Source organism: Podarcis bocagei (genome assembly GCF_964188305.1).
Source record: "Podarcis bocagei genome assembly, chromosome: 15".
Lineage (NCBI taxonomy): Eukaryota > Metazoa > Chordata > Lepidosauria > Squamata > Lacertidae > Podarcis > Podarcis bocagei.
Genome location: NC_138141.1, coordinates 42751097 through 42765674, shown reverse-complemented (window position 1 = coordinate 42765674; position 14578 = coordinate 42751097). Strand labels below are relative to the sequence as shown.

The 14578-nt window shown below is 46.4% G+C and overlaps 2 protein-coding genes across 2 annotated transcripts in view; both read left to right on the top strand.

Moving 5' to 3' along the window:
• Positions 1-2715, top strand: part of DOC2B (double C2 domain beta) — a 140007-nt gene extending 137292 nt beyond the window's left edge. The window contains exon 9 of the mRNA XM_081172170.1: positions 1970-2715. Coding sequence (XP_081028296.1) covers positions 1970-2106 — 137 coding nt within the window. The 3' untranslated portion in view covers positions 2107-2715. The remainder of the gene's footprint in view (positions 1-1969) is intronic.
• A 4041-nt stretch (positions 2716-6756) lies between these two features.
• LOC308574462 (pinopsin-like) lies at positions 6757-13802 on the top strand. The gene is made up of 4 exons (XM_081172297.1): positions 6757-9017; positions 12621-12803; positions 13131-13276; positions 13389-13802. Exons 1-4 carry the CDS (start codon positions 8549-8551, stop codon positions 13653-13655), a joined length of 1065 nt encoding a protein of 354 aa, XP_081028423.1. The 5' UTR covers positions 6757-8548; the 3' UTR covers positions 13656-13802.
• The last annotated feature ends 776 nt before the right edge of the window (positions 13803-14578 follow it).

Below are 14578 nucleotides of genomic sequence, written 5' to 3'. Positions count from 1 at the left end.
GGAGAAGGATGTGGCTAATAATGCAGGAGAGGGGACAAGGAACACGCGTGGGGTGGGTGGAGAAGGATGTGGCTAATGATGCAGGAGAGGGGTCTAAGGGGACAAGGAACACGCGTGGGGTGGGTGGAGAAGGATGCGGCTAATGATGAAGGAGAGGGGTCTAAGGGGAAAAGGAGCTCGCGTGGGGTGGGTGGAGAAGGAGCTTTTCGGAGAGCTGAGCGGGGAGGGGGGAGGGAAAGAGCACTGTTGCTTTAAAGGAGCCAACCGGACAGCAGCCACTTACAGCAGTGTAAGCAGCTCCTTTCCTCTCCCGCTTTCCTCCTTCTCTCCCTCTTTGCTGCTTTACGCAGCTAAAGGCAAATCCCCTGCAACCCAAGTCCTGCTCAGCGGATCAGCTGAGACGCTGGGAGAATTGTAATTTCCCCCTCTCCCTCATCCCGTGCCCTCCTGTCCCCAGCAGCCTTTTAAAAAACTTTTTTACTGATTTTCACTGCGCTCGTGGCTCAGAGCCCTCCTGTGCCCTGCCGTCCCTCTGCAGCCTCATTGCTCCGTTTAGAGCGCACAGACCTTTGCTAGCTGAGGCTGCAGCAGCTGTTGCTGGCTACGCGGCACTTTTTCCGGCTCGCTATGGCTCCCGTCTGTCCCTCCTCGTGTGTAAGCGGCTGCTGCCCGCTTTGCTGGCATGGCTCTCCTTCCCTCCCTCCTCCTCAGCTCCTCCCCCTCCTCCTGGCTGTAAAGCAAGCAAAGCTAGAGCCGTGCAAAGCCCTGCAAGCGGCTCCTTTGCTTGATTGACGGCAGCCATGGCTCCGGTCGAGTGCATTCGCTCCGTAACACGCACAGGCATTTTCCCTTACTTTCTAGGAGCAAAAAAGTGCGTGTTATGGAGCGAAAATTACGGTAAATATCTTCCCACGATGGATAGAGGGCTCAGCTCTTGTCAATTTAATTTCCCAGTGCGTGACAATTTCACCTGTGTTTATTCTTAAACCTCTTCCATCCCATTTCCACATTAATCTGTAATTTTTAAAAAAATCCATACCAAAAAATATCCATACAAAAATTTGTATTTCAATACATACTTGTATGTATCTGATCACAAAATAGTATGTTGAATACAGAGTTTATTTCAATACCCGCATTGGCCTCCTGAAATTCATATTTTGCAACGCATTCTGGTGCAGTTCTTCTGAGCCAAGAATCTATGTTGCAAAACTTGGAGAAGTACAAAAACTGAAGAATAATTATGTCTTGGTTCCAGGTTCTTAGTCCAGGAGGTGAGAATTTGGTCTGCTTCCCCATTTGCAGAATTGCAGAATTAGAAGGGACCACGAGAATCATCTAGACCAACCCCAGCAGTGTAGGAATCTGCAGTTCAGGAGCCCCAACATGGGACTCGAACCCGCAACCCTGAGATTAAGAGTCTCATACTCTGAGCTATCTCCTTCCTCCTTGAAAGAGGAAGCCACAGCCAATATACACACAGTTTTTAGAAGACTACAGGGGTAAACCATGATTTGGGTGATTTGCCCACCCTCCAACTCCAGACCACCCACAGAAACATCGTACATACATCACAGAAGGGGTGTAGTAGCTCAGGACCACCTCTCCCAATACATCATACCTATATCACAGAAAAGGCGGTCTACAACAGAAATCCGAGTGCATTGTTTATCTCCTGTCTGGCAAGTTACCTGATTGTATTATCTGGGTTTTGGCCCCTCTTTTGTTATTATAACTACTGAATTCCTGAATCTAGATCACAGGTCACAGGCTCACACCCTGTTCATATCTTGAATGTGCCCTTAAGACAGGATTTGTGAGGAAAGAGACAATGGGGACCTTCAAATTCTTACAACACCATGATGCAAATCCAAATTTTGTATTGAACCCTTTTTTGGGGAGGGGGCAGGGATGCATAAACAGCCACCAGGCTCTGCCTGCCCATTTGTCTCTCATTTGTCTCCCTCAGGTGGCGTGGTGCTTGGGATCAATGCCAAAGGGGAGCGCCTGAAGCACTGGTTTGACTGCTTAAAAAACAAGGATAAGAAGATTGAGCACTGGCACACGCTCACAAACGAGCTGCCGGGGGCCCTCCTCAGCGATTGACCTCACAGACACACCCCGGATACCTGGGAAGAGCATAGCACACAACCCTGGCCAAGAAACAACGGCTGCCTTCGGATTTCCTGTTTACTTCATGCCATGGGAGGGATCCCATGTCGGCAAGGATTGAGAGGGGGCGAGCCTTGCTTGGAAGGTCCCAGCTACAGCCAATTTGCAGGGAACTATTTGACACTGCTACACGCCCCCCTTAAAAAACCACAAAAAACAACCCACAACAACTTGTTATTTCCTGTTGTTTGCAAGCTTCGGTCCTACAGATTTCTCTGGGATGCCTTGAATTTACTCTTGCAGCAAGTTGGTTTTCTCTGTGTGTGTGCGTGTGTGTGCGTGCGTGCGTGTGTGTGTTTGGGGGGTGGGGTGGTCCAGAGGGCTGCACGCATTAGATCTGTGACTTCTTTGATATTCTGGATTCAGTCCTTACTGCCTTGTGAACACAGTGGCAACATGAATGCACAAATATATAGTAATATAGGTACATAGATACATGGGTTAGGGGTTTTCGCTCTTCCTCTTTTCATTTGGTTTTTTTGTAATCTGTAACTGATGCAAAGTGTTTTGTTGAATCTCCGAATTAAGAGATACTCGGTGACATCTCTAGCTGTTGTCTGTCCTTGGTGTGTATGTGCGGGAGACTGGGGATGGGGGTGGGCAGAGGGTGGTTAGTTTTCAATTTTGCTCTGAAGTATTTCAGCCGTCCTGCTAGATAAGTGGTGAAGAAGCTGTGGCCCTCAAGATGCTTTTGGGTTCCAACTCCCATCACTCCCCAGACCACTGCCCATGCTGGGACCTAAAAATGTAGGAGGCTGCCTTGTACCCAGACTGTTGGTCCATTCAGCTCAGTATTGTCTGCACGGACTGGCAGGAGCTTTCTGGGGGTTTCCTACAGGGAGTCTTTTCCCCCAGCCCTATCATTGGGGATTGAACCTAGGGGACATCTCCCCGATAAGCAGATGCTCTGGGAGTTGGAGCGCAACGTCTCGAGGGCTGCAGCTTCCATGCCGCTGTGTTTGACAATCTGCTCAAAACATAAACGGTCAACACACAACACAAAGGGCTGAGTCACTCACCTGAGGCGACCGCTACCTTCTTTAACCCTCATCTTCCTCGGCCTCTTCCCTGTTAAGAGAAAACGAGAGAGGCCGCTGAAGAATTGCCAAAGGCTTCTCGCTGGTTTTCAGAGAATTATCCAAGCAGGGAGATCAGAGGCCTGACTTTTGTGCAGCTAACACACCTGAGAAACTGGAAGCCTTCCTTGTTTGGCTACCACAGTTCTCTGGCATCAAACAACACACACTCTCTCAGCAATTCACCAGAGTCTTTTGCAAGACAGAAGTTTAGGGTAGACCCTTCTGTAGCTCGGAGTCCGCAAAGGATTTTCATCCCAGCTGGGAAGTCCAGCCTGCAGCTGAATTCAAAGACCAGCACTGACATAAGTGTCAATACATGTTAAAAAACCGGGTCTGCTGGGCTTATTAAAAAAAAGGAATTATTCTTCTGTTAGCACAATATAGACTCTCTAGTTAAAAGAGAATAGATTTATTCTCTGTATCAGTTTTATGATTTCTTTCAAGTGCAAAGGTCTTTTTTTGGGGGGTAGGTAGGTTCTGAGTTGTTTTTCATGTGAAGTCATTGCAGAAGTCATTGCATGGCTTGTATCCAAAGGTAGTCATAATTAGGGACGGAGGAGAAATTCGGTTCCGTTCAAATTTTACGGAGATTCTCTCTGATCTGCGCTTTCAAAAACAATATGCAAACTGAAATGCAGCTGTCCTTCGAAATTCACAGTTCTCTCACAACACAGTTCTCCAATCAAATAATATGTATATTAGGAAAATGTGTGCACAGCGCCGCATATGTTAGTGAAAATAAGTTATAAAATGTGTTTATCAGGCAAAATTGCATACAAAAACATGTATTTTAGGGAGGAATTTGCACTAAGATGCTGGTGAATTTTCCTGCAGCCTTTTTTTTAAAAATAAATAAATTGTAAACTGATGCAGAAATCTGGAGAAGCAAAGACTGCAAGAAAGAGAAACAGAAATTAACAGACTCAGTCATCCCTAGTCCTGCTCAGAGTAGGTCCGTTGAAATCACAGCTACTGTAGGTCTACTCAATTCAATGGTCCTACACTGAGTAGATAGTTGGAGACAACCCAATGCCTTTATGGATCCTGTGAGATTAGTTTACAGATTTAGCACCATTTGTAAGAAGTTATTTGGATACTAATCCACAAAAACTTATGCTTTTCAGAAGTCGCTCCCATGGGCAACACTCGTGTACTTGGGAAACAGGAAGTGCAAAAAGTACTTCCTGCCATCATGGTTTAAAACTACTGTTGTTTGTGGATCATACTGGAGGAGAAATAAGCCTAATGCTGATTGCAGACAAAATCTCTCTGCAACATTTTGTATTCCAGGGGAAGCCTTGCCAATTTTCCTTAACACCTCCGTCCTGCACTTGTTACCCAACTAGGTATATTTCATTTTGCACAAGGAAAGATGTTTTCTGCAATCAGCTGGATTCTTCCATTAAAAATGGCTTCTCCGCCTCCCCAGCCACAAACAATGCTTTAATAACTGCCATATCCAGGAAATCACCATTCACGGAGGCATTTTCAGCCTCAAGCTCTTTTAGCGGACAGTGAACAAAATTGTGGCCAATTTTCATCAGGTGGTTCTGCGGAGATCATTTTCTGTTGTGTTCCAGAAAGCACTTGAAAAGGCAATATCTGGCACTTTGAATCAATGAGCTGTTTGGAGAAAGCGTTTCAGAGGCACATTCAGATACCTCTCGTGTGTTTTCCCATCGTTGCTTATTGCCGTTGGGAAAAAGCAGAAAAGGGGCATTTGCAGACAGCTGCCTGTTGTAGACTTTGCATCGCAGTCCCCTGTTTAAACAAAAGAAAGCATTTTCACATACACACACCCAAGGCTTTCAGGGATGTTTTCGCACTGTCTGCATCATCGTGACTCTTCCGCATAGGGCAAAATAAATATTTCCACCACACTTCTATGGTGATGGTGTGCCGGATAACTTCCCTCCACAGAATATTTTTCCTAGGTACAGAAACAACATCACTTGTAAAGAGGCCCATGGAACAGCCAAGTTGTATGCCTTTAAAAAAAAAAATCTCAAAGATAAGCTGTTTTCAGTGTCTCAATATGATCACACACACCTTTCTGCTGATTTCCGTGGGTACATGATCCTTTTCGTTTTCTATCAAAAGCCTTTTTTTACCTGGACTCTGTACATATGTAAATTAAAATATATATTATACGGTATATATAAATATATATAAATATATATATGCAGGTTTTGGTGTCTTCGGGTGTCTTCCCGTGTAAGAGTTGGGGTGTCTAGGCGACGTTTCGACGAGGTCTCACTCGTCATCTTCAGGCTGGTGCTTTCGGCTTCTTGTTACTGGAACAGAGCAGGATCTCAGTGTTTGAGTTCCTATAAATACTGTTGAGGGGGTGTGGTGTATAGCCTCCAACGTTCTGGGCAGAGAGGAAGTTCCCAGGTTAGTGTGCCTTTTCTTCTTTTGTTCATTAATTACTTGAGGGATATCTTGAGTGATTTCTTGAGTGATATTCTGAGTACCACTTAGGAGGGTCATTAGGTGTGGATTAGTTGCTAAAGCTTTCGTGTCTTGACCTCTTGAGCTAGTGAAGAGTTTTTCTGAGAAGATGGCTGTACTGCAAATAGTTGTGCTCTGGCTTGGCTTCGTGTATAGGGGCGAGCTGTGGTTTTGTGCCCTGTGCCAGCCAGATCTGTGTAGGGATTGCAGGGGGGTGCAGCGTCCGGAGGTGCCACTATGGTTTGGCTACTGGATGGTGTCTGTAATTTATCTGTGGAGAGGGTCTGGGTTTGGGTCTGGTGTGGTTGATTGGAGATGGCGTTCTGTGTGCCTCTGGTTCTGGTGTCGGTTTTTGTGGGGAGGGCTAATTTCCAGATGTCTGGCAGGCGGGACGTGTCGTCACGCTTGTTCATGTTGTGAGGGTGTTTCTCTATCTCGATGGCTTCCATGATTATTCTCTTGTGGTGATGTTCCATGTTAAAGAGCAATTTGGAATCTGCAAAATTAATTTCGTGTCCTGTTTCTTTCATGTGTTGGTAAAGAGAGGAAGTTTTTTCTTCTTTTTTGACGGCATTCTTGTGTTCTGCGATACGTGCATTTATTCGTCTGTTTGTTTGTCCAATGTACGTGGCTGGGCAGACTTTGCAGGGTATTTCATAGACCCCTTGGTTTTCTAACTGGATTTTATCTTTGGGGTTTCTGAGGATATTGGCTATCCACACCTAATGACCCTCCTAAGTGGTACTCAGAATATCACTCAAGAAATCACTCAAGATATCCCTCAAGTAATTAATGAACAAAAGAAGAAAAGGCACACTAACCTGGGAACTTCCTCTCTGCCCAGAACGTTGGAGGCTATACACCACACCCCCTCAACAGTATTTATAGGAACTCAAACACTGAGATCCTGCTCTGTTCCAGTAACAAGAAGCCGAAAGCACCAGCCTGAAGATGACGAGTGAGACCTCGTCGAAACGTCGCCTAGACACCCCAACTCTTACACGGGAAGACACCCGAAGACACCAAAACCTGCATTCCTGTACCCGTGAAAATCTACGAAAGCAAATATATATATATATATATTTAAAACAAAAACTACTGCATGTCAAGTTAGTGGTTGTCATGCAAAAGACTTGTTAGATGTTTGATACCAATGTTTTGCTACAGTGAGTTGGCCGCAGAAACATGTCCTCTGGGCTGCTTCCCCACAGATCAATTTTGTATTTCAGTATTACTATATGTACTTTTTGGTCAGATTTGTTTAATCTTTATAAATAGAACCGCAAATGAATAATAAAAAAAATGATGGGAAAGTTTCATTTTGGAAGTTGAATGATTTGATTGCATTTCTGTGCCGTTTTGCATTCAAATGAATCCCAAAGCGGCTCACAAACAATAAATAACATGACAGAGCGTCACAAGGGCAGCATAAATCACATCATATAATTAACAAACCATCAGTAAAACAATCACAATCTATTAAGTACTGTTAGCAAACCAGCAGCTAAAGAATAAGCGAAACCATCACAATTACAGCGTGAGTCAGATGATTGACAAATCAATAAGGCATTCATACTCTACAAGGCAATATTTAAAAAATAACAACTAAAAAATAAGTTGGACAATATGAAGTTCACACACACTTCCCCAGCGATTCATAATCTTTCACCCTGTTCAGTTCCTTAAAATATACATGCACATCCATCAAGCCAGAGGACCTTGATCTAACAGAAACACCTGCAACAGAGCTATACTTAAACTTGTTAGTTAACTTAAACCCACGTCCCATCTTATAAACCAAGCGTGCAGCCCTATAGCTTGCTTACTTTGAAGTAAAAGAAGGCTGCTTTTTTCCAGTTGGAACTCACCAGAACTCACCACCTCTCAGGTGGTCACTGCTGCCATTATAAGAGAACGAGGGAGGTGTCCATGGTGAGTTGGGGTACCTCTTTTTCTAGAAAAATAGCGCTGAGTGAGAATTAAAGGTAAAGGGACCCCTGACCATTAGGTCCAGTCATGGCCAACTCTGGGGTTGCGACGCTCATCTCGCTCTATAGGCCGAGGGAGCTGGCGTTTGTCCACAGACAGCCTCCAGGTCATGTGGCCAGCATGACTAAGCCGCTTCTGGCGAACCAGAGCAGCGCATGGATATGCCGTTTACCTTCCCGCCGGAGTGGTACCTATTTATCTACTTGCACTTTGACGTGCTTTCGAACTGCTAGGTTGGCAGGAGCAGGGACCGAGCAACGGGAGCTCACCCTGTTACGCGGATTCGAACCACCGACCTTCTGATCGGCAAGCCCTAGGCTCTGTGGTTTAACCCACAGCGCCACCCATGTGTGTTGTATTGGGGGTGGACTTGTTCAGCTGAGTTATTTTCTAGTTGAGTTTCCGGGGCAGACGAGTCAGTGGTGGGTGGGACTATAAACAGAAGTGGGTGGAGTAAGGATTGTGAATTTTACCACACATTCTCTATCCCCCATTCAAACAAGCAAAGGGCGTTATTGGAGTTCAAGGATATAGCCAAGTGAGGCCAAAAAAATCAAGAAGGATGCAAAGCAGGACCTGTGAGGTATGGTCCAGGGAGGGTTCTGAGGGCCAGACAGAGATGCTTGGAGGGCCACAATTGCCTCGCGTGGTTTACACACACACACACACACACACACACACTTTTCAGCCATTTAAACTAAGCCTCCAAACACTGAGCCAGCATAAAAGAAAACCCCACTCAGTTAAATGGAGCAGCTTCTTGACAGTCGTATATAAGCAGCTATTGAACTTCATCTCCTTTTTGGATGGTGAGCTGATTATTGAGACCTGGACTTAAGAAAGCTTAAGGTGCCTTAATGCCCGGGATCAGCTCCAAATTCCTAACACACCTGTGGGCTTATAAAGGGGGCAAGCAGCCCTTCGAGGGAGTCGATTGCATGCTCAGCCTCTCCCGATCTCCGCCCCCAATAGAAGAAATGCAAGTTTCAAACGCTTCATGGGTTGAGGTGAGAAACAGGACCCCAGGCCCTTTTGAGGGGCCACAATGGCCCTACGTGGCCCCACAGAGCACCTACATATCAGTGGCTGTCCTCATGGGGCTGGTGGTCATCTCGGCCACCTTGGTGAATGGCTTGGTGATTGTGGTCTCTGTCCAGTTCAAGAAGCTCCGCTCTCCTTTGAACTACGTCCTGGTGAACCTGGCCGTGGCTGATCTCTTGGTCACCTTCTTTGGGAGCACCATCAGCTTCGTAAACAACGCCCACGGCTTCTTCATCTTTGGCCAGGCGACCTGCGAATTTGAAGGCTTCATGGTCTCCTTAACAGGTAGGGAGATGACCCTGGTGGCCCTTTGGTTTCCTTTGAAAAGCAGTTATCAGACCTTGCATTTACCATATTTTTCGCTCCATAAGACGCACCTAGTTTTTAGAGGAGGAAAACAAGAAAAAATATTTTTGAACGAAACAGTGGATATATGATTTTTGTGGTTCTTGCTGCGGCCACAGACATGTGATCTGATGGTGAATTTGGGGTGACCCAATGCAAAAATCCTGAGGATCCATGTGGACCCGTGCTTTGTAACCACATTTTTGCACCACTGCAGCCACAGGATGTGATTTTTTTGGTGCAGGCTGTAGCCATGGACATGCTATGTGATCTGATGGTGAATTTGGGGTTACCCAATGTAAAAATCCTGAGGCTCCATGGGCTTTTACCTCCCCCCTCCCAGGCAGCCTCCACTAGCCTCCCTTATCTCTCTTCCAATCCCACCGATCAGCTGTTTCCTTTCAACACTCCCTTCCCTCTTGTTTGCCTTAGTGTCTTTTCCTTAGCTGGAGCAGTTTTTTGCTCCTCCTTTTCTTCTAATTTCTCTCCTTATTGCTTTAGTCTTCCTGTTTACCCCCTTTGCAAGTTTCCTGTCTTTACCTCCCCGCTCCCAGGCAGCCTCCTTTATCTCTAGCGTCCCTTATCTCTCTCCCCAATCGGCAAACAATCAGCGGCTTTATTTCAACACCCACTTCCCTCTTTCAAAAAATAAAGCATGATCTGCTTTTTGCCCCTGGGCAATTCGGCTCCAGGGACCACGCATTCACTCCATAAGACGCACAGACATTCCCCCTTACTTTTTAGGAAGAAAAAAGTGCATCTTATGGGTCGAAAAATACGGTATGCGCTACTGTTGAAACATTCAGAGCGCATTGTGCGTCACACATCTCCATAATCTGCACAACAGTTGCATTTTCATGCCAGTGTTATGATACTCATATTGCAGGTTGGGTGGGAAGGGATGCCTGAAGCAGAGGAAGTCAGAGTTGGCCTACAAACACAATGGGGTATCCGGAAGGGCCCAACTTAGAAGTGGAACACCTGCTTTTCATGCAGAAGGCTCCGGGTTCAATCCCTGGCATCTCCAGGAAAAGTTAGGAATTTTACCCTTTCTGAAATCCTAGAGGGAGCTGCTGCCAGCGAGTGTGATCAATACACAGTCTCCACCCCCATTGTTCTGCCCAGACACTGAGATCATGCACCGAGGGCCTTCTGGCGGTTCCCTCATTGCGAGAAGTGAGGTTACAGGGAACCAGACAGAGGGCCTTCTCGGTAGTGGCGCCCGCCCTGTGAAATGCCCTCCCACCAGATGTGAAGGAAATAAGCAGCTTTCCTATCTTTAAAAGACATCTGAAGGCAGCCCTGTTTAGGGAAGTTTTTAATATTTAACGCTGTTCTGTTTTTAACACTTGATTGGGAGCCGCCCAGAGTGGCTGGGGAAACTCAGCCAGATGGGCGGGGTATAAATATATTATTATTATTATTATTATTATTATTATTATTATTATTATTATTACTGAGTTAGATGGGTTCAAGGAAGATGGATCAAGCTGCCATCCAGGAAGGCAGTTTCCTACATTCCTCTTTAAACCAGCCCTTAATTCAGAACCCCATGGACTGGAAGCCTGCTTCATATTTAGAAGACCTTTGTGACTCAGTGCCAGAAGGTCCCAGGTTTAATCCCCAATGGAATCTCAAGTTGGGGCTGGGGGAAAACGCTGTCTGAAACCCTGGCAAGCTGCTGCCAGTCAGGGTAGACAATACTGAGCTAGATGGACCAAGTGTCTGATTCAGTATAAAGCAACTTCTTTTTTATTTTTCGAAAGCTCAGCAACCTTGATTTTTTTAAAAAAAGAAAAATGGATAGCGCCATAGTTTCCCATGAGTAAATGCCATTTTTTTGCTGCTATCTGATCATTTAGAAAACTCTAGCCATTTTTGCCCCTTCATGGATCACTGCCTTGTAAGGAAATCAGCCTTGAGTGCTCACTGGAAGGACAGATCCTGAAGCTGAGGCTCCAAGACTTTGGCCACCTCATGAGAAGAGAAGACTCCCTGGAAAAGACCCTGGTGTTGGCAAAGATGGAGGGCACAAGGAGAAGGGGACGACAGAGGACGAGATGGTGGGACCGTGTTCTCGAAGCTACCAGCATGAGTCTGACCAAACTGCGGGAGGCAGTGGAAGACAGGAGTGCCTGGTGTGCTCTGGTCCATGGGGTCACGAAGAATCGGACACGACTAAACGACTAAACAACAATAAGCCATTTTTGAGATTGTGCTCTAGTTATTCCCCTTCTCTGTGGTCAACCTCTCCTCTCTAGCCCTTCTTTTTCCAACTAGCATAGGCTGGTCCATTAGGGAAAATAGGGCACTGCCTCACCACCCTTATTCTCAGCTCAGCCAAGACCAACCTCTCTGCCATCTTACTTACAACCAGCCCAGAGGGTGGCACTGCCCATCAGCTTCCTCCTCCTCCTTAGTCTCAGCATTGCCCTTGCAGAGAGGAGGAGGAGGATGGGAACAAAACTTGAGTTGCTTGGCTCTGGCGCCACCTGCTGTTGGGCTCCCTTGCCTGTTGCCCTACCATTTCCAGTGGGCACCAGTCAACCCTGAGTTTATGTTATGAATAAAACCTGCATTTTTCAAAGGAAACACGCAAAAGCTGTGTCCGCTATGTTTGGCTCTCTTCATCCCTGAGCTCTTCTCGAGGATGGGACTATGTGGGGCTACCTTTGAAGGTGACCCGGAAACTACAACTAATCCAGAACGCGGCAGCCAGACTGGTGACTGGGAGCGGCCAGCGAGACCATATAACACCGATCTTGAAAGACCTACACTGGCACCCAGTACGTTTCCGAGCACAATTCAAAGTGTTGGTGCTGACCTTTAAAGCCCTAAACGGCCCAGTATATCTGAAGGAGCGTCTCCACCCCCATCGTTTTACCCTGACACTGAGGTCCAGCACCGAGGCCCTTCTGGCGGTTCCCTCACTGCGAGAAGCCAAGTTACAGGGAGCCAGACAGAGGGCCTTCTCGGTAGTGGCGCCCTCCCTGTGGAACGCCCTCCCACCAGATGTCAAAGAGAACAATAACTACCAGACTTTTAGAAGACATCTGAAGGCAGCCCTGTTTAGGGAAGCTTTTAATGTTTGATGTATTACAGTATTTTAATATCTTTTTGGAAGCCGCCCAGAGTGGCTGGGGAAGCCCAGCCAGATGGGCGGGGCATAAATAATAAATATATTATTATTATTATTATTATTATTATTATTATTATTATTATTATTATTATTATTATTGGAGACGTGTTCTCTGTTGCTCTAGAAGGCATGACTAGAACCAAGGTGGAAGCAGATATCGGCTAAAACTTTGGAGACACTGCCTGATGGGAGGAGCAGCATAACAGGGGAGCTGAACTGTCCCAGGAGGTGGTGGTGAACTCTCTGCAGTTGGGGGTCTTTCAGCAGAGTTGGGTCAGCTACCTGCCAGGGATGCTGCAGGTGCCAGACTCCTGCATTGAATAGGGCTTGGACTGGATGGCCGCTGAGACAGCCCCCCCCCCCAACCCTAAAATTCTAGGTTCATCACTTCTTCTTTTTTCCAGGGATTGTGGGTCTTTGGTCCTTGGCGATCCTGGCCTTTGAGAGGTATCTCGTGATCTGCAAACCAGTGGGCGATTTCCGCTTCCAGAAAAGGCATGCGGTGCTTGGTTGTGCTTTCACTTGGGGGTGGTCGTTTGTCTGGACGGTCCCACCACTCCTCGGCTGGAGCAGCTACGTCCCTGAAGGTTTGTTGACAGGGGACTTTAGGAAGCCGCCGCCTTATGCCGTCTCAGACTGTTTGACCATCTAGCCCTGATCTTTTATATATATATATAAATAATTTAATATAAATAATAATAATAATATAAATAAATAATATAAATAATAATAATAATAATATAATATAAATATAATAATAACAATAATAACAATAATAATAATAATATAATAATATAAATAATATAAATAATTATATATATATAATTTTATTAAGTTTTCCATTTTTATCATATTCACATATCCTACAATACAGTACAAACACTCAAGAGTTTTCTCCCTTCCTCGAACCCTAGGCTTGAGAACATCCTGCGGCCCCAACTGGTACAGCGGCGGAAGCAGCAACAACAGCTACATCATGACTTTGTTCGTGACCTGTTTTGCAATGCCTCTCAGCACAATCCTCTTCTCCTACGCCAACTTGCTGATGACGCTGCGAACCGTGAGTACTGGGCAGTTGTGCTTGTGCGTGCCCTGTGATGCTTCGAGCGCATCGCTGTAGGCGGCCGGGGGCAGCTAGCGGTCCCTCGACGCTTTCCTGATCCTTCCCGCAGGTGGCGGCTCAGCAGAAAGAACAGGAGACAACTCAGAGGGCGGAGAGGGAGGTGACGCGAATGGTTGTCGCCATGGTGGCTGCCTTCCTCGTCTGCTGGCTGCCCTATGCCAGTTTCGCCATGGTGGTCGCCACCCACAAGGACCTCGCCATACGGCCAGCGCTCGCTTCCCTGCCGTCGTATTTCTCCAAGACGGCGACAGTGTACAACCCCATCATCTATGTCTTCATGAACAAGCAGGTAAGCACCCAAGGGAAAATTAAATGATTGTGGGGAGGGCCATTTATTAGCCAGACTCATTTGTGGTCCTTTTTAAGGGCAATTCTGTAGACTGGAAAACATCTATGCACTGTGAGTCAATCAACCAATCTCTTTATCATTGTTAAGGACTAATATTCAACACTGTGTAAGTCATCACAGAGGGCTTCTTCCATGGCAGCGGACTACGTATGTCAGGCTTGGGGAACTTTTCTCAGCTCATAAGGAACCTTCCAGGTCTGACTTCCAGTAATAGTAGTAGTAGTAGTAGTAGTAGTAGTAATTTATTTGTACCCTCCCCATCTGACTGGGTTGCCCTGGTCACTCTGGGTAGCTTCCAGCATACACAAAAACATAATAAAACATTAAACACAAAAAACTTCCCTATACGAGGCCACCTTCAGATGTCTGCCAAAGGTTGCACTCATCTCCACAGGGTGGGCACCACTGCTGAGAAGGCCCTCTCCCAATGGTAGGTGGCAAAAAAAGGTAAAGGGACCCCTGACCATTAGGTCCAGTCACAGACAGCTCTGGGGTTGCGGCGCTCAACTCGCTTTATTGGCCGAGGGAGCTGGCGTACAGCTTCCGGGTCATTTGGCCAGCATGACTAAGCCGCTTCTGGCGAACCAGAGCAGCGAACAGAAACACTGTTTACCTTCCCGCCGGAGTGGTACCTATTTATCTACTTGCACTTTGACGTACTTTCGAACTGCTAGGTTGGCAGGAGCAAGGACCGAGCAACGGGAGCTCACCCCTTTGTGGGGATTCGAACCACCAACCTTCTGATCGGCAAGTTCTAGACTCTGTGGTTTAACCCACAGTGCCACCCGGTCCCCATAATGGTATGTGGGGACAGAGGCAAAAGTGGGCAGAACAATGGATGCAGCTCTTACTTTTCTGTACTGTAGGGCTACATTACAAGTTTAATTCTG

Excerpts from the sequence above, each read along its gene's own strand:
- LOC308574462 (XM_081172297.1), top strand. The coding sequence starts at position 8,549 with ATGCCCGGGATCAGCTCCAAATTCCTAACACACCTGTGGGCTTATAAA. Across the intron at positions 12,804-13,130 it reads GAGCAGCTACGTCCCTGAAG|GCTTGAGAACATCCTGCGGC; the intron begins GTTTGTTGACAG and ends CTCGAACCCTAG. Across the intron at positions 13,277-13,388 it reads TGCTGATGACGCTGCGAACC|GTGGCGGCTCAGCAGAAAGA; the intron begins GTGAGTACTGGG and ends TCCTTCCCGCAG.